The sequence below is a fragment of the Giraffa tippelskirchi genome, chromosome 3 (assembly GCF_054371585.1).
Source record: "Giraffa tippelskirchi isolate mGirTip1 chromosome 3, T2T-mGirTip1v1.2.pri, whole genome shotgun sequence".
NCBI classification, from domain to species: Eukaryota; Metazoa; Chordata; class Mammalia; order Artiodactyla; family Giraffidae; genus Giraffa; species Giraffa tippelskirchi.
In genome coordinates, this window is record NC_137277.1 from 184,517,400 (window position 1) to 184,537,434 (window position 20,035).

The 20,035-nt window shown below is 53.4% G+C and overlaps 1 protein-coding gene across 1 annotated transcript in view; it reads left to right on the forward strand.

The window, feature by feature from the left end:
- The first annotated feature begins 3,742 nt into the window (after positions 1-3,742).
- RUNX3 (RUNX family transcription factor 3) overlaps positions 3,743-20,035 on the forward strand; it is a 65,354-nt gene continuing 49,061 nt past the window's right edge. The window contains exon 1 of the mRNA XM_081580608.1: positions 3,743-4,429. Coding sequence (XP_081436734.1) covers positions 4,372-4,429 — 58 coding nt within the window. The 5' untranslated portion in view covers positions 3,743-4,371. The remainder of the gene's footprint in view (positions 4,430-20,035) is intronic.

Consider the following 20,035-nt stretch of genomic DNA (forward strand, 5'->3'; position numbering starts at 1 on the left):
GTGCCTGTAATTCCCCAGTCACAGTCACCCAAAGCCCTAGCGAAAACATCAGCTCTGCACACAGGTTAAGAAAACGAATTTCATCACCATTCACACTAGGTGTTTTCTTAACTGACCCCAATGTAAGTGGCCCGTGGGGTTCATGGGTACTTCTGGGGTAATATACCAGTGGATGTATGACTGGCTGGCAGGTCCCTCACTGGGACCCACACCTTCTGGCCCCATCAGCCCACTGAGCTGTCCACTTGCCAAACATCTGTTGGCTTTGTTCCCAAACCCATCCGTTCCCATTGGGTTTCCATGGTTACAGAACTCCAGGGGCTACCATGCCAGTTTTGGGCCACTTTGCCTTCAGACCTATCTACTCCCTCTCCTGTCTGGCTCTATAATGCAGAGGTCTGATTCCACTAAGTCAGCCTGCTCCAGCTCCATTCAGCCATCGGGAGGCACGGAGAGGCGATGGACAGATGGGAGGAAGGGAGAAGTTTCTTTACTCTTTGTCTCAGGGGCCTCTCCATAGTGGCTGAGTCTCCTCCGTGGCTCCAGTAAATGCAAGACTGGCCCGCCATGCTCCTGCTGCCACTGGGGGCACTGGTGACACCACTCCTCTCATGTCCCTCGGGTGGCGGTGGCTTCTTGCTGTTGGGGCTCCTCCCCACCTCTGTCTGTCTTCTCAGCTCTTCCATCACCTGGGTTTCCAATCATCCCTGAACTCGGCTTCCTTCCTTCCGTTTCCATCACTCTAAGTGGCTTCTGTTTTCGTCATTGGACCCTCGCTAGCGGTGATGTGATGTTATGGGTGGTGTGATGCAAAGCGGGGGTGTCTGTTTCTACGAAAACTTTCCAAGGTTAAATACCTTGGAAACAGTCAGTGAAGGCAAGTTGCTAAAAAATAAACTGAATTAAGTGTGGGTGAAACATTGTGAAAGATTAGGCAAGAGGGTCAGCACTGCTACCGGGTGCTAATTGCTTCATAAGCACCTTTACATTTGTATTCCACATGAAAGAGGACAAACCGGGACATTGTAGGAGACTCCTCCTGGGTTGATTTGACAGAAGAACAAGAGGGAGGCCATTTGGTACACATTGATAAGCTTAAACATAAAGGAGCATCACTGTTTTTTTTTAATGATGTCCTTCTTCAACCAAAATTTTAGATTAAATGGTTCAGAGGCATCTATGGTATCGGATATTTCTTTCCCAGTGGAGAAGGACACTCGACTGCTCACTACATACCGAGAGGATGCAGGGCCAGAAGTGGCACCAACAGGAGTCCTGGGAACTGGGCACCTACCACGTGCCGGGCATGCGCACGGTGTGGTTTTCATTTACTCCTCTTTGCGATTGTAAGTGGGTCCCATCTCACAGGCGAGGAAGCAGGCTCAAAGGAAAATGCCTTTTGCCCATGATCTCACAGCTCATAAGGACCAAAGTCAGGCTTCAGGAAGCTTCTTCCCTGGGCAACCTTCAGAGGTTCTTGCAAAGTCTGGTGCACGCTTCTGAAAGGGCGCGTAGAGATTATAAGCCTCTTGAGGGAGAAACCAAGCTTGTCACCTAGCAGGCTTTTGCCGCACGGTCCCAGGAAGGCAGCAAACCACCTGCCTCACGGATGTACCCCCATGGGCCTCCCTCCCTGGGCCTGAACTCAGCTTCCCAGGGAGGGGGAGTCCCTCAGAGTGACCAAATTATAGGTGTTATGGGGGAGCCCACTCTTACGTGTGGAAAAAACAGCCAAGTGCGTAGGGTGGTACGTTAGAAACTCGAGGCGGCGTCGGCAGAGTGGAAACAGCTCCTGGGCTGGGAAGCAAGGGGCCCGGGTTCCACTGACTCACTGGTGAGTTCAGAGTGCGTCTCTGCCCCTCTGGGGGCCTCAGTTTCCATTCTGTTCAAGGGGGGTCTTTCCAGTTGTTTTCACCTCTGATCGGTTTCACAACATGGCAGACTCCAAAACACTCCAAATTTAGCCAGGAGGCCCCTTGGCGGGCTGTGCCGCTGACCAACCCCCACCCCTACCCCCCAGCCCTGCCCAGCCTGGGCCAGCCAATGAGTTTCCAGCAGGGGCCGTCTATCCTCCTATGTGACTGTGATGGCTCTTTTCCTGCATTTACTCATAACAAAGCCTGAATTACATCACCCAGACTCAGGCAAGGAAACCAGCCTTCACAGTGTCCTCACCTAGTTGCCTGTCCTCCGAGAAACGTGTTATCCCCATTCTACAGGAAAGGAAACTGAGGCCCAGAGAAGGGCAGTGACTTGGCCCCACAGCGTTGCAGCTGGGGTTCAGCAGAGCTGGCTAGAAGTTGAATCTGCCCTCAGAGCCCTGCGCCTTTCGCTTAAACCTGCTTCCTCCCTGGAGAAGTTAGAACCCCCACCCCCACCCCCACCAACTTGCCCACTAGGGAACAGAGGACTGAGTCTTCAGGAGGACGCAGATGAGACACAGACAGCGAATTTCCAAGGGCGTCCTGCTCCTAGGTGACCCCATGAGGCAGTGAGCAGAAGCAAGTCTCCCTGGGACTTTGGACAAGCTCCTCCTCCCCTGGATGCCCCTTCTCCCCTGTGTTAGCCTACAGAGATGACGGGGCCTGGGCCCAAGCTTGAGCTCCCTGGGAGAGGCCAGGTGGTGGGGCCCAGGCTGCAGAGGGCTTTTGGGAGCCTCGGGATTTGGCTTAGAGGACACTGCAGAGCCCTGGGGTGTCGTGGCTGAGGCCCAGCCTGGTGAGCCAGAGGCTGACGTTCCAGTCCCACTCAGAATACTATGTGGCCTCGCACAAGCTGACTTCACTGTCTCGGGCCTCAGTGGTCTGGCCCATGAAATGGGAGAGTAGTAGAGCTTTCCAGGGAAATGGTGAAGCTTCCACCCTCCCCCCAAAGCCTGACCTGGCTTCTGGGAAAACACGGAAGTGTGGAGTTGAATCATCCTCCATGTCTTTTCTACTTCTGGGTCCCTCTGGGAGTTGAAGGATTCAAAAAAGGGGGCTGACGAAGGGCACTGGGAGCCGGCAGGGTGGGGGCGGGTACGGAGGCGGGAGGGTTGGAGGCAGTGGCGACTGGACAGCAAGAGGAGAGGCCCAGAGGCAGGCAAGTCCAGGCACACGAGGCTGGAACAGAGAACCCCATAGAGACGCACAGGTGGGCAAAGTGAGCAAAGAGCCTTGAATGACTGGGTTCAGGCCTCAGACCCCAAGCTCTGCACAAGGCCCCTTGGCAAGGCTATGCCCCTGGCTTCCCCAGGAAGCCATTTCTGGAGGCCCACGGGCCCTGGCGTGAGCACTGGTGATGCCCCTTCATGTGTTTCCTTTGGTGCCTGATCCCAACTCCCGTACAATCTGCCCGAAGTGCCACCCAGCCACACGCGTGGACACTTCTCTGGGACTGAATTGGTTGACGATGTCCAGGTGACAGCCACCCACAGCCCAGGGTGGGGGTGCCTGGAGAGATCTGGGATCCCGGGACTCCCTGCTACCTGGGCCAACATTGGCCTTCATTAAAAAGGAGTCTCCCACAGGATCCAAACCACCACTGGCCACTCCCGCTCCAGCCGCTTTCAGTTCTGCTTTTGGGCCGCGTGCTGAGGCCAGCCCCACAAATAAAAGCCCTCCCTTTTTTTCTCTCTCTCTCTTTCTCTCTTTTTTTTTTTTTCTAAAAAGGGAGCGAGGCAGCCACAAGATCTTCTAAGAGGTTGTGACATCACAGCCCAGGTGACTGACGCCCAGCCAATGGGCCAAGGCCGTGAGCTGGCTTCTTGCATCCTGTGAGCTGAGGTTGGGTTGACACCGTGAAGGCCTGGTCCCTCAACCACAGAACCACAAGGCCAGGCCCTCGGCCGCCTTCGGGGGGCCCTGCGCTGGAGCTGGTTGGCTCCTGGTCCTCCCACCCCCGGCCGCCCTCGCACCCACTGAGCTGAGCTCTGACGGGGGTGAGCCTCATTCATTCATTCCCTTGGCGCTTGGTGCTGGGCTGCCTGTGCTCTCACCGCCCCGCGACTCCTGCCCTGGCTGCCGAAGGCCCCTTCCCGCCATCTAATGATACACTCTGCATACGCTTCTGTTGAAAATTTGTGGCGAGACATTCCTGTGGGACTGGGAATCCAAATTCTTGGGTACAAACAGAAACTTACTTTCCTTGGGGATTTTTTTCCTCTCTCGCTCACACACACACTCTCGCGTTCTTTCCTTTTTTCTTTTTCACAGCAGTAGGTGGGGGTGGAGGGGGGGGAGAGACAAAACGAAAAAAAACAAACAAACAAAAAGCAACCCCCCCCCACTTTATTTTCTAAAGTAGTTAGGAAAAAATAAAACAACAGCCAACCAAGTCCATCCCAACCCAACCCCCAGGAGGGCTGAAACCTCGCCTTCCTCAGAGCGGGGCATGGCATCGAACAGCATCTTCGATTCCTTCCCGACCTACTCGCAGACCTTCATCCGTGGTGAGTAATGAGCGCCCTTTCGGGTGGGGAGCTGGGGCCAGGCCCCGGACCGCGTCCCTCCACTGCCCGCCCTGGCTGCCTTCAAGGGCCCGGGGTTGGTTACCTAAATCCGCTGGCTTCTGAAAGCCGGAGGTGGGAACTGGGCTTGGTGGCCTCCGTGGTCTCCTGGAGTGGGACATGTTTGTGGACTTTTATCCTCAGCTGGTGGGGACCGTTTGTGGTGGGGGTCATGGATACCACGAGACCTCAAGTCCTCAAAGACCAGAGCTCTGAGGGTCGTGAGATGGAGAGGACACAGGGGTGTTCCTGTGACCCGAGGCTTCCTGCCTCCCCCGTGGGGCTCTGGGGCCCTGCAACCCTAGCTCCTGGCCCTCCTGGGGGGCTCAGACCCTCTACCTGTGCTCAGGTAGATACTCAGATTCTCCCATTCCCCTAGGCCCAGCCAGCTTCTGCCCAGAGCCACGGAGTAGGCAGGGGGCAAGACTTACAATGGCAGATTCAGAGACCTTCCCAAGGACCTTCCCCTAACTCTACATTTTCCGAGGAACCCCTGGGACTAGGGAAGGAGAGGGAGGAAGGGGTCCAGGCTTTTGTTGGAATGCATGCAGCTCTGGGTGGCCCTGAGCCTGGATCAGAATGTAGGGAGCAGGCCTCTGGAAGGTTTGTGGATTTGGTCACGGCGAGAAATCAGTTGTTTCTATCTATGGCCTAGAGGGAGCCGGAGGTCTAAGTTATGTCCCTCAAAAAGGATAAAGTTCCCAGATCCCCCACTGGGAACCTCTGATTGAAGCTAGAACTCAGGGGGAGACTATTCCTGCCTCTGTCTGGCCCTTCAAGGTGACATGCCCGGGCCTCAGACAACACTTTGTTGCCTTCCCCCCAACTAGCAGGAGCCCAGATGCGGCTGTGGCACCTGAGATCGGGGGTCAAGAGACCCTGAGGCCAAGATCAGTGGCTACCCTGCTGGGCAGCCTCAGACAAATTACTTAACCTCTCTGTGCCTCAAATGAAGGCCCCTCTCGCTGTGATATTCTGATTGCCTGAGGCTGGGAATGGCCTGTGTGTGAGGGCAGTGCCTCGGGGTTGTACACAGGGATGACTTCTCCTTCGGAACAGAGGAATGGAGTGGAACCCAGAACTCCAGGGCTTGGGGGCCTGGCACTGCCTTTGCTCTGCTGAGGAGGTCAGCTGAGAGGCAGTAGCCGGTCTGACTGTCCATCTGCCCATCTGCCTGTCCTGCTGTGGACTGACTCCAAGCCAGTCCTCGGGCAGTCAGCTCTGTGCAGGGACCGAGGCACATTTGGGTGCTTATTGTTCAAAGGTCTGCAAGGACTTATCTGAGGGCCGTACCCGCTCCTCCTCCCTGGAGAGGGGCTGAGGCAGGCTGTGTGGCTGCAGACGGGGGGCTGAGTCGGGGAGAGGTGGGTTTGGGGGTTGGGGGGCTGCCGTCAAACCTGCTTGTGGCTGGTGACCAGCAGCAGCGCTAGGTCTGAGAGCCAAGCGCCGTGGGCTCCTTCCTTCCAGCGGCTCCTATTATAACGCTGCTCCCTTTGTAGTCCTCCGAGCTAATTAAAGGCAGTGCTGTGGCAAGAAAATAAGAGTTTATAAAAACCATTTGCTGGGTCTTTGTAATCTGTACTTCTTCCTCCGTGAGCAAGATGGAGAAACGTTGAGCTTGAAACAAAGGAAATTTAGGAGCCGGGACTAAAGGGCCACCCACCTAGGGTGGGCTCCTGAGAGGTGGTAGAGGTGATCCGGAGGGAGAGGGAGGGGACAGCTGGTGGCTTTGGGCTGGCTGTGTGCACAGAGATGGGAGGCAGAGCGCGCTGATCCCTGGGGGGTGATCTGGTAAGCCAGGGTGGGGGGTGGGTGCTCCATCTGCCGTCTGAATCTTTCCCTGAAGTTCCGTGTCCTGTCCACACCATCTGGCATCCTCTCTCTTGCCCAGTTCTATCCCCCCCACTTTCCACTCACCTGGACTGATCTGCCTCCCAAATTCTGTCTCCGGAGGTTTCCCAATTCTGTCCCCAGAGAGATCCAACCCCAGGGTCCTGCAGTGCTCGCTCCATGCTATTCCACGCAGGGTCCTTAACCTGCCTGGAGCCGGGGACCTTTGCAGCTCTCAGGAAGTCTATGGACTCCTCAGAATCGTATTTTTAAATGCATAAAACAAAATACAAAGAACTATGAAAAAACCCCCTCAAATCTATAGAAACGCTGTCTTCAAACTATAAAAAAAAGCCAGTGTGTGACACCGTGACCACGGGCCTCTCGGTGGAGACAATAACGGCCGTGATGCGACGGGGATGGGCGTGCACAGTATTTCAGGAGAATCGGACAGCCCTAAGGAGACTGAAGGATGCCTGTGATTTCCACGGGTGACAAAGTCACTGGAGAAAAGATGCTAAACTTTAGTTAGAGGTCAGTGAAAGGAAAGACGTCATGTGTTTCCTGCCTGAGTCCATGGAGGCCCCGAATTCGGGTCTACAGTTCTAGTTCTTTAGCCGGAAGTGGTAAAGCAAGCGGGTCTCAGGACATCACCACCTCTTGAGAGGTTTTTGAAGTTGGATTCCAGGTTCAGTTCTCTGGAGGTTTGGGGAGAGCCTGGCGTGTGTGCATGCGTGCCGGCCAGGCTGCTCTAGCCATGGGATTCTCCAGGCAAGAACACTGGCGTGGGTTGCCATTTCCTCCTCCAGGGATCGAACCTGGGTCTCCTGTGTTCCCTGCAGTGGCAGGCAGATTCTTTACCACTGAGCCACCTGGGAGGATGTGGAGAGCATGGAGAGGCATTTGATCCCCACCTGAAGTAGGGAGTGAGGAGGAGATGGGAAGAGGGTGATGCTTACCCCACAGAGCGGCAGGCTGATGGCAGAATTCCAGGCACTGAGGGGGTGAAGGGGGCTCCTGGGGTGCAATTCTCCACCTTCTCCCATCTCTTCTCCTGAGGATTCTCCCAGGCAGGAGAAGGGGTATGAATCCTCTCTTTGACAAATGGGGAAGCTGAGGCCTAAGGACACACTGCATGACTATGGGCAAGTACCGCCCAGTCTCTGGGCCTTGGGGTCCCCACCAGACAAACAGGACTATGGCCTGGGAATGCCTGAGAGCCTGTCCACAGCCCTTGGAGGGCCAGCACCTTCATTCTGGATCTGCCCACGAGGCCTATCTCTGCACCCCCTGGGGTGTCCTCTTGCAGCAGGGCTCCCCTCATAGCACCCCCAAAATGCACCCTCCCCAGGACACTGAGGGAGGGCACCCCTCCAGGGGGGAAACTGGAGGAAATGCGTCTAAACTGCCACATGCAGGAATCACAGGGAGATAAAGGTTTTTCTGACTCAGTAATTCCACATATCTCATCAAGGAGGAGATATGACCTTCAGGCTGGCTTCTGGAATCAGATGCTCCAGGCTCAAGTCCTGCCTCTGCCCTTCAGAGCATCATAGCTTGAGGCAAGTTGCTTTACCTCTCCATGCCTGTTTCCCCATCTGTAAAATGGGAGCGATGATTACACCGACCTCATGGGCTCTGGAGAGAATTACACAAGCAGGGTACCTGGCACAGAGTAAGCGCTTGCTAAACATCTTCATTTTTCAACTTATCTTGAGCCTGGCCTTGTGCCGGGAGCTCAGCTGCAAGGGTGACTAGGTCAGGCTCTCCACCCTTGAAGAAGTCACTGTCTGGTGTAGAAAGAGATGGGCGAACCGAAAATTGCACAGGGGTGGGATAAATGTTATAAGGGACTAAGAACAAGACAGCTGGGGGATCAGAGGGGGTGACTGGCCAGACAGTTCTCCTGGAGCTGGGCCTTGCAGAGTGAGGAGGTGACCAACGGGGAAAGGATGTCCCAGGCAGGGGGCAAGGTGGGGAAGCAGGAAAGGCTGTGATGATGCCGGGCGCCTCCTGGGATGACTGGGAGCTGCTGGAAGGGGACCAGGATGGGCCTGTCTGGCTGGGGTGCTCCGAGCAGTGGTGGGCAGCTGGCCAGCAGCTCTGCCCCTGAAGACACCTGGAAGGAATGGGAAACGGGCTCTCGGGTGCGAGGCAGGCCTGTGCAGAGGCAGGGGGTGGACAGAACGGCCCTGGGCAGAGTCTGACTCAGAAGTCACCAGACAGTGGGGCAGCTGCTCGGACCAGAGAGGTCACTCACTGTGTCCTTTGCTCAGCTCTAGGCAGTGGGCAAACAACAGGGGACTCTCCCGAGTCCCGGGCACCCCACGATGGTTGGTCACCCCGAGCAGCGTGCCCTTGGCGGCTTCCCCTCCCCCCCCACAGCCCCGGGAGATGAAGTGACCAACCGCCAGCCACCCACACCCACTCTGGCGCTTGCCTGGCGCCACCTCTGCGGAGCCCCTTTGACGGCGGCTCCTGAGGCCGCCCTGCACACGCCCGTCTCCCCAGACCACCCTGCCTGTCCAAAGTACCCCCCAGGCAGGAAGGGCATTCCTGGGAGTCCCCCCACCGGCCACAGGGTCTGGGCGGGCATGAGGCGGCCCCACACAGTGGGACTGTGTGTCCAGGCCTCACCCGTGCCCACGACGGCGGCCGGCGGCCCCCAGCGGCCCCCAGCGGCCCCACTGGTCACATAGAGAGCCCATTGACACCCCGGCCTGGAGGTGGCCGCATCAAAGCTGAGGCCTCCTCGGCTACCCAGGGGGCGGGGGGGGAGCTCTCGGGGGAGATGGGGGCCAGGAGTCGGACGCCCCCAAGCAACAGGGCCTGACTTTCCAGAAGGATCTGACAGCAGGAAGGCAGTGGCACACACACACCGCCCGCCGCCCCATCCTCACCTGGGAGCCAGTCCAGACGCCTTCATCGGTGGGGAGACTGGAGTCCAGGCTTAGGGTTCAGTGGGGCAGAAGGATGCTGGTCCTCCGGCCATCTCCTGGGGATGCCTCATCTGCAGACCCTTCCTCAAACCCATCAAGCAGGGGGGTGCCCCACTGGCAGCTAAGGAACCTCACCCAGTCTTCAAGACTGAGCTCAAACATCCCCTCTTGAGAGCAGTATTCCTCAGGACCCTGCAGCCATCAGGGAGCCCAGGCCTCCTGGGAGCTTCAGACTCAGGCTGGCCTGGGCCTCAGTCACTCCCGCCTTGGTGCCCAGTAGCCTGCCTTACCTGCTGGAAGTTAGGGGGACAGAGGGAGGTGGGAAGGGAGGGTCTTACCCCTCAGTGGATTTGGAGCCCGAGTCTTCCATCCCAACCTCCTTGAAACGGCGCCTCCTGGAGGGACACAGCCTGGTTGGGAGTGAGACTGTCCTACCTGGAGACACAGCGAGAAGCAAGAACAGTGAGTGAATTCAGGAGAACGTTGGAGCTGGCAGGCAGAGCACCTCCGCCTCGGTTTACAGATGGGGAAACTGAGGTCCAGAGAGGTGTGTGGTCTTGTGTGAGGCTGGGACACAGCAGGAACCCCGGCTTTCCCCAGCCACTTGGGGACCAACCTCACACATAGCTTAGGAGTCAGGCCAGGTTGAAGCTGTTAGGTAGCTGGGTGACCCAACATGTGACTTCAGCGCTTTGGGTTGGTTTCCTCCTCCGTAAGATGGGGCTAGAGTGGTTGCAAGAGAGAGGCAACCTTGCCCTGAAGCCCTGCATGGCACTTGGCCTATAGTGAGCGCTGGGTCAGCACAGCTACCTCCTCGAAACTCTCGGCCCCGTGCCCTGCCCTGTTCGCTAACTTGCCACCTGGTGGACATGCCCATGTCTCACCCCACAGCTCTGTGTCTAACACTGAGTCCCTGGTGTTAATGTTGGAGAGGTAAGCACAGGGAGCCGGTCAGAGGGACCGTCAGACCCCTTGTCAGTGGCTCCGAGAGACGGGGATGGAGAAGACCCAACATGAAACGCAGTTAGTCACAAGTGCAGGCTGCAGCCAGGTCCCGCCACTTCCTTGCTATGTGGCCCTGGGCGAAGTGTGGCCTCTCTGAACTCAGTTTTCTCATCTGAACAATGGGGAGAACAAACAGTAGCCACCTTAAGGCATGTTGGGTGGGTTAATGAGCTCATGTATATTTCATGCTTAATATAGGGCTTGGCGCAGAGGCAAGACCTCCCTAATTATGAAAATTATGACTATTTAGTGTTCCTGTTCCTCCTGGGCAAGAATTTGACTCTGAACTGGATGGGGAAGGTGAGAAACCCACCTCTCTCTTCTCAAGGCCCAGTCTAAAGACCTCCCCTTCTGGGGAGCCTCCCTGGGTTCCCTCACTTCTCCTCTCCAGGCCTCAGGAGTGCCCCGCTCCTGCCCGCACCACCCCCTTCCCTCGTCCTGGCAAGGGGGATGCTCCTGGGAGCAGGTTGGGCTTAGAGGAGGGAGTAGAGGGAAGGTGAAAGGACCAATGAATGGATGGACCAACATGGACCCTCGGGAGGGTTCCAGCTCCTACCCTTACTTCCTCTTCGCCGTCTGGCTCGTTCTTTGAAACAACGCTTGCTGGTGGGAGTCTGAGCTCTTATGTCCAATCGGCACAGTCGTGTGAAGGTTTAGGTTCCTCTTTGGGGTTTTCTTTTGCGTCTGGGAAAAGTGTTTTTGGCAAAAGGTTCAGACTTACGTGTGGGCGGAGAATGCGGATGCCCATAACTTATGATTTGCTGAGGTGACCGAAGTTAGCTCCCGCTCTGAACACCCGACTGAAATTCCACCATGGCGTTTGGCCCCTCTGGGGTGAAGGGTTGCCCACTGGGCTCTTTTAGAATGCAGGGTGATTTCAGGGATCTGCTCACCTTTGTAAAGAGGAGAACAATGGCTGGGTGTAGAGCAAGCGGAAGAAGTAAGGGAAGGAAAACTTGGGGCACACAAATGAAAGGGGTGAAAGGAAAGGGGATGGGGAGGAGGAGGGAGGTCCATTTTGGTCATGCCCCTGCCTCAGACTCAACTTGCGCAGGTGCCCTGTGGCTAAAGACGAACACACCACGGCCCCAAAAAGTGCCCCCGCCCTGAGGACTTTCCTTCCATCCTCCCGAGTTCTGCCCCCCTTGCCCCCAATGGAGGGAGCCTCCCACCCCCAGCTCTGGCCAGCAAGGTGCAACAGGGACAAGATGGTTGGAGCAAGGAGCCCCGTGTTCTGGGTAGCAAGCGTTCACGACACTGATCCTGGTTCTCCCCTTTAGAGCAGCCATGTCCCTTCCCAGAGGGCAGAGGACACCACCGGTAGGAACAAGTCAGCCTTAGGAAAAAGACTGGAAGGAAAACACAAAAATGCTATAGTTCGTGCTACATGATGCAATGATAGTGAGGAGCATTTATTTCTAATTCTTTTGATGATTGTAGGTTTTCCAAACTTTAAAAAATTTTTACATATCTACTTTTGGCCATGCTGGATCTTCGTGGCTGTGAGTAGGCTTTCTCTAGTTGCGGCAAGCAGGAGCTATTCTCTAGTTGTGGCGGTGGCTTCTCTCGTTGCAGAGCACGGGTTCTAGGGTGAGTGGGCTTCAGGAGCTGCAGCACGTGGGCTCAGTAGTTGCGGTTCCCGGGCTCTAGGACACAGGATCAATGGTCGTGGTGCCCGGGCTTGGTTGCTCTGGGGCATGTGAGATCTTCCCTGATCAGGGATCGAACCCATGTCTCCTGCATTGGCAGGAGGATTCATTACCACTGAGCCACCAGGGATGCCTGGTTTTCCAAAGTTTTAAACACTGAACATGTATTACTTATAAATTTAGGGGGGAAAACTTTAGTTTTTCAAAACAAAGAAGAGGAAGGGGCAACCCCACCCTGCTAGGAACAGGTGAACTGGGTGCCCTGTCAGTCGGGATTGCAGCGTGGGGTTGGTCTGCTCCCGCCCAGCCAAGACCCCGCTGGCCGCCCCTGGTCTCTGCTCCTCTTCCCACACCCCTGTGCCCGTCACCTTCCTTCCCAGTCCTCTCCCATCTGGCAGTGGAGTGAGGGTCTGCCCTGGGCTGGGTGGAGCCATACATATAGCAGGTGCTCAGGAGTGCTAGTGACCTGTACTGTGGTCCCAATCTGAAGACAGTTTCCCTGGGAAGGGCTGGTTTCCCTGGATTCTGCCACTCCCAGTGCCCAGGACTTGGGTGCCATGTGGGCCAGCTGGTACTGTTCAGTGGACATTTACTGAGTACCATCTACACCCCAAACACTGTGCTGGGCACTAAGGATTCAGGAGCAGACAAAACAGACAAAGCTGCCTGCTCTCTGGAGCCCGGTGATATATGCAAAGAGTTTTTCTCAGGAAAATGCCCCAGTGAGAAAGGCCAGCATCTCTTTGACTGATGTCCTTCCTATCGATACAGAATCTCAGCCTCCTGGGATTTCTGTAAATGTTCCCATTACCCCATTGAATCCTCATCACAGGTCTGCATACTGGGCACCACTACCTTTATTGCAGAGATGAATAAACAGAGACAGAGCGACAGGCGATGGGCTGAAACTAACATCTCACAGAAAAAAGACCCTAAGGAAAGGAGAAGGGAACCATGTTTGTTAATGACTTGCTGTGTGCCAGGCACTGTGGGAGCTCCCATTTTAGTTAATCAGTTAATCTCTAATCCATGTAGTAGGTGTGATCGATGTCACCCCCATTTTACAGATGAAGAAACTGAGGCTCAGCAAAGGGAAATAACTAACCCAACGTCATGCAACTAGTAACCAGCAAAGCCCAAATTTATGTCAGAATCTGTCTGATATCAAAGTCAACCCAACAAAAGTCTCCTGTCTACCTGGCAGACATCTTTTCTTTAAGGTCCCAGCTCACCACCTCCATGGAGGCCTCCCTGATTCCTCCAGGCAAGGTGATCCATATTCTCTTCTATGCCACTAGAGTACCCTCAGGCCCTTCTCACATACTTCCAGGCTTCCCAGAAAGGATGGAATCTGGGATAGATAGAACTTGGAAGGGAGGAACATTGGTGTTCCAGGCAGAATAAATAGCATCAGCAAAGGTATGGCAGAAGGACCTTGCAGAGATGCTTGCTTAGAGATGGGAGGGCCTGGGGGTCCTGCAGCGATGTGGAGGGAGAAGATGCTGGAAGGACGGTGAGCCAAGCCTAGAGGCTGGGCATGGCCTTCAAGGCAGTGGGGTCCAGGCAGGATCCGAGCGAAGCGGTGATGTGGGGCACAGCCTCCCATGATGCACCGGGCTGCTGTCTCTGAAATAGGCCAGTGTAGACGTGCGCCTTGAGCTCCTGTGTGTGAGTAGAGACCACAGGGGCCCTCCTGCACCCGCTTGCAAGTCCTATTTTTATCACTCTCTAGACACACATCTTAGTAACTAAAGCAAACTTGTTCTCAGGCACGTAGAGTGCGCCATGGATGGGCTTGTCTGTGGTCTGATGAGGACAAGTCAACGGTTCAGAGCCGCCAAAATGAGACCCATTCCGGGGAGAATCCCGGGACTGGTGCCCGTGGCACAACTTGCAGGGCACAGTGCAAAAGGAGAGAACGCAGGGCCCCTCGTTCGAAAACCATTAAGAATTTCAGGATGGCAAAATACAGAGCGTGAAACCAAGAGTGGGGCTCTTCTTCTTCTTCATTTGAAATATTTATTTATTTATTTTTGGCTGCATTGGGTCTCAGATGTGGTGTGCAGGCTCAGTGGTTGCGGCCACAACCAGCTTAGCTGCTCCATGGCATGTGGGATCTTAGTTCCCCGACCAGGGATCGAACCCTAGTGCCTTGCACTGGAAGGTAGATTCTTAACCACTGGACCACCCAGTGGGAAGTCCTAGTGGGGGCTCTTCTAAACAAGGGACCCTGTGTGACTGCTTGGCCTGCATGTCCGTGAAGCCGATCCTGCCTAGAACAGCCCTGAGCAGGAGGGACCCTGGGCTAAAATGAATCTCTGTCTGCTCTTCCTTCTTGTGCTTCATTCGTTTGACTTGTGCAGGCTTCCATTCCTCATGCGTCCACAATTTTAAAAATAGTAATAAACGAAGCCTTATGTATGCACATCCCTTGAAGCTTTTAGAACCAGCAAGAACTTTAGGCAAAACATGAATTCACCAAATGCCCACCCCTCCTGCACTTTAGGTTGTAGATCACCTGAAGGACCTAGGAAATGTAAAAATAAACTCTGTAATCTCAACACGCAGAGAAAACCGCTATCATTCAGTGTATTTCGGTCTAGCCTCTTTTCCCCTGTGTCTGGTTTTTGCCTCTAGAGGGTTGTTCCCTTTATGGGTGAAGCCATACAGAGACTTATGACATACCCAGGAACCTCACCAAATATATCAATAATCAGTATGCATGTATGTTGGGATATGTCTTGTAAGAGTCTAGAGCGATGCTATTCAACAGAACTTTCTGTGATGATGAAAATGTTCTGTCTCTACTGCCTGACGCTGTAGCCACTCACTGCATGCGAATATTGAATGCTTGAAATGGGCTGGCCCAGGTCCACAATGAGTTTGAATAAAGCACTGAATTTTTAATATTATTTTATCTTAACTATTTTTATTTAAATAGCACATGTTGGACCATCCAGACCTAGAAGAATATGTGCCCAACTGTCAACCCACATTATCTCTTGAGGTGAGGTTATGAAGTTTTTCATTTTCCAACTCAAAATGTTTGAAAAGTCTTATACCCAACCATCACGAACTGCTTTTTGTAAGCAGAAGAAAGCTGCTGAAGATTTAAGTTTGTAATGCATTCAGTGCTATGGCGGGGAGGCTTTAGATTTTTAAAAGCATATCACCAGGAAGTATCAATCCTGGAAGAATAAGATCTATTTTTTATTTTTCCTATCAACGTGCAGGAGAAAGCATGTGGGGTTTAGAATCAGAAGCTGTGGGTTTGCCTCCTGTATCTGCCACTTACTGGCTGTGTTTCCATTTAACCTCCGTGAACCTCAATTTGCTCATCTGTAAGATGGGGATACTGACGAGACTGACCTTGCCGGGATGCTGTGGGGACTGAATCAGACAGTGATGATGCAAACCCAGGGGACCAGCTGAGCAGTGGAAGCGAGTTACTGGAGATGATTTCCACAGAGGCGGAACCATTCACTCATCTCTGGGGGTGGGCACTGCTCACATCTCTGCCATTTCCTAGAAACCAGGAAGTGAGGGGGTCATCTCCCGACGTGTGTTCGGCAGATGTCATCAGGTGCTGAGCAGAAACGAAGAGGACTCATAAAAAGGAGCGAAGTAATGCCACTTGCAGCAATATGGATGGGCGCAGAGATGGTCATACAGAGTAGAGCAAGTCAGAGAAAGATAGATACCGTATCATATCGCTTATACGTGGAATCTAGAAAAATGGTACAGTAAGTTATTTGCAAAGCAGAAATCGAGTCACAGATGTAGAAAACAAACTTAAGGTTACTGGGGTGGGGGGGGTGATTTGGAAATTAAGATTGGCATGTATACACTACTATATATAAAACGGTTAACTAATGAGAACCTACTGCATAGGGACCTCTCCTCAGTGCTCTGTGGTGACCTAAATGGGAAGCGAAGGAATCTTAAAAAGAGTGGATCTATCTGATTCACTTTGCTCTACAGCAGAAACTAGCACAACACTGTAAAGCAACTCTACTCCAATAAAAATTAATCTAAAAAGAAAAATAAATAAAGGGGACTCTGTGACCAAATAAGATAGAGAATAACTGTACCAACCAGCGCTCCACGGGGGGTTTGTGGAGGACTTTTCAGCCTTTGATATGCTAACAAACATTGGCTTCTCGAAGGAGCTGGTGCACTGAGAGCCCACTTAGGGAAAAGTTGCTCTTGGGACAGCTATTAAATCCATCGTAACCATCTTTCAAATTCCATATATATGCATTAGTATATTGTATTGGTGTTTTTCTTTCTGGCTTACTTCACTCTGTATAATGGGCTCCAGTTTCATTCATCTCAATAGAACTGATTCAAATGTATTCTTTTTAATGGCTGAGTAATATTCCATTATGTATATGTACCACAGCTTCCTTATCCATTCGTCTGCTGATGGACATATAGGTAACCCTCGGAGAAGGCAATGGCACCCCACTCCAGTACTCTTGCCTGGAAAATCCCATGGATGGAGGAGCCTGGTAGGCTACAGTCCATGGGGTCGCTAAGAGTCAGACATGACTGAGCGACTTCACTTTCACTTTTCCCTTTCATGCACTGGAGAAGGAAATGGCAACCCACTCCAGTATTCTTGCCTGGAGAATCGTAGGGACGGCGGAGCCTGGTGGGCTGCCGTCCATGGGATCGCACAGAGTCGGACACGACTGAAGCAACTTAGCAGCAGCAGTAGCATATGCGAGACAGAATAAGAGACACAGATGCATAGAACAGTCTTATGGACTCTGAGGGAGAAGGTGAGGGTGGGACGTTCTGGGAGAATAGCATTGAAACGTGTATATTATCATATGTGAAACAGAACACCATTCCAGGTTCGATGCATGAGACAAATGCTCAGGGTTGGGGCAATGGGATGACCCAGAGGGATGGGATAGGGAGGGAGGTGGGAGGGGGATTCAGGATGGGGAACACATGTAAACCCATGGCTGATTCATGTCAATGTATGGCAAAAACCACTACAATATTGTAAAGTAATTATCCCCCAACTAAAATAAATAAATTTATGTAAGAAAAAAAGATCCATCGTAGCTGCAGGTGCTGTGGGAGCAGAGAGTTAGCTTCTCATGGACCTAGGAAATTATGTGAAACTAGAAAGAGAATTTGCTGGATCCTAAATACAAAATGTAAAGTACAAAATTGGAATCAATAAATGCATGATTGTCTAGCAGTCTCCAGGCCAGAGTACTGGAGTAGGTAGCCTTTCCCTTCTCCAGGCATACCTATCTAGAAAATATAAGTTATGATAACTCTTAAGGAGTCATATTAGTTTCCAGCACTCACATGACTCTTACCATATGCCAGGCACTAAGTGCTTTGCTCTCTTAATCCTCACCACCCTACAAAATAAATATTAGTATTAAGCCCATTTTATGCCTGAGACGACTGAAGCCCAGAGACATTAAACCACCTGCCCAAGATCACCCAGCTGAGGCTCAAACCTGCATCTGGAGCCTGTGCACCTCACCATAGCACATCGGCTCTGAGTTACTAACAAGTGAGGTTTTCCCAGATAAAGGAACATCCCTCGGCTTCCCCTGGCTCCCCTCCCGGGCAAGGCTGGTGGCACTTCCGCAACCCTCGCCGAGCAGAATCAGCTCTGCTGCTTTCTTGCTGGGTGAGTCATTACCTTTGCTGGGTTACAGTTTCCTCAGCTGAGAAATGGGCCAGCGGTCATTTGAGGACCAAGCTGGGGAGGTTTGTGAAACACAGCATGTGGTCTATGGAGAAGGCACTTGATGGGTGGTGGTTTTTTCCTTCATCAGTGCATAGTTGGGGAAACTGATGCACAGAGCGGTGGGGGCCCGGAGGTGGGGGAAGCTGAGCCAAAGCTGAGCTCCGAGAGCACTCCAAGAGCCAGGCCAAAGTCCGATGGCTGACCCAGGTCCGCATACGGCGCAAGCAAAGGGCTCTTTCCCATTTGGCAGGGAGACACCCTGTTGCCCCTCTCATAAGAGCACTCTGAGCACTTCCATGGGGGCCTCTCCCTCCGGGCTCCTCTCCCTGGAGTCCCTCCCACCTGATGCAGGCTCTGTGTGATCCAGCACTGTGCCCCAAGACTCCTGCATAGGCATCTTGCAGCAGTCCTCTGGAATTTTCTATTTGGATCCCCTACATGGGGTGAGAAGCACACACAGACATGCTTCTACCCCAGCTCATGGACCCCCTTGCTTGTCCAGGGGCATATTCCTTCGCCCCAAGTCACCTCTGAAATTGTGGGCCCGTACAGGGCTCAGCACTTGATATCACTCCTAATTCTGAAACCCCAAGTGGTCGGTATTTTTGTCCCCATTTGGCAGAGGAGGAAGATAAGGCCCAGAGAAGCGAAGTCACTTGCCTAAGTTCATATCGTGTGTAGGGAGTGGAGCTGGGGTTGGATGCCAGGCTCTGCTCCCCACTGTCACGGGGTCCCCCATGGGCACAGCCCAGGACACAAAAGGCAGCTCCTGAGTGCAGATGCTGGATACACGCCCCACACTCCTCCCCGCATCCCTGCAAGTCAGAGGCTTTGTTGCTGGGGTGGAAGTTGAATGACTGAGCGGGGTGCGTCCCTCAGGCAGGGCCAGCTTCATGGGCTGTAACCCATGGGACGGCGTAGCGCTCCAACCTCGGAAGGTCCTCACGCTTGTGTTTCATGCTCCACGATTGCCTCTTGACAGTCTTAATAACTTTATCCTGGGCTAAAAGAGGCTGCTGGGGGGTACACGCCAGCTCAGACTCCAGGGTGGCCCCATGCTCTGAGTGGAGGCTTGCCATTCAGCCAAGGCAGGATGGAAGCTGGGCTTCTCTGCCCCGGGGAGGCGGGGGGTTGGCCCAGAGTGGTGGGCCTGGGGCGTTGGATGGGCTCCTGAGGGTCTCCCTGCGTGAGCAGACAATGGGATGGGTGAGGCAGGCACCTGGCCTTGCCTTTGAACACAGCGTGGCCCTCCTCGATAAACTCACAGAGGCCCCTGCTGATGGGGGGAGGCGGGACTGCAGCTCAGTCACTGACACCAGGTGAGGACCAACCTGTGGTCAGGGATGGGGCTCAGCCTGTGACCATTTGGGGCTCCGATTAAGGGCCTGTCTTGTTCACAGCCAGGTTCCCAATGGTGAGCTAGGTTTGATTCCTAGGAGGGCTCAGTAAATACCTCTGGAGGAATGAATAAGGGAACACAGTTTTCCCAGGAGAGTCAAGCCCTGGATCCCTACCCTGGGATGATCTGCACTTTCAAATTAGCCAGCCCTGCGTCTGAATCTTAGCTCTGCTACTTACTCCCCATGGGATATATTTAACCTCCCTTTCACACAGTTTCCTCATCTGGACAAGGGGTAAAATAACAGTTCAGAGAATTAACCAAATAATATTCCAAGTGCTTATCTCTGCCCGCAGCCCCAGTGAAATGCTCAGGGTGTGAGAACAGAGATGATTATATTAAAAAGCTCTGCCAACTCCTTCCTCTTCAAAAATGCATGGTATTTACTCTGATGCTACGATTTCCAGCTTTAATATTTTTTAGGTGGTTTTTCTGTATTTTTCCAAGGTTTTCATTGCACTCATATTACTTGTATCACAGGGACAGGGGTGTGTTATATAAGGAACTCAATTAATGTTGCACAGACAGTAAAGAATCTGCCTGTAATGCAGGAGGCTTGGGTTCAATCCCTGGGTCTGGAAGATCCCCTGGAGAAGGGAATGGCAATCCACTCCAGCATTCTTGCCTAGAGAATTCCATGGACTGAGGAGCCTGGTGGGCTACACAGTCCATTGGGTCGCAAAGAGTTGGACAAGACTGAGCGACTTCCCCAGTTGCTCAGCGGGAAAGACTTTGCTTGGCAATGCAGGAGACGCAGGAAATGCATGTTCGATCCCTGGCTCAGGAAGATCCCCTGGAGGAGGGCATGGCAATCCACACCAGTATTCTTGCCTAGACAATCCCATGGACAGAGGAGCCTGGCAGGCTACAGTCCATGGGGTCGCAAAGAGTCGGACACAACTGAGCGATTGAGCACGAGCGACTAACACAATTACGTTATTTATTAACGGTATTGTTTGAAACAGACAATAAGAAGGAGGTAAGTCAGAGTCAGCTCCCTGCAAG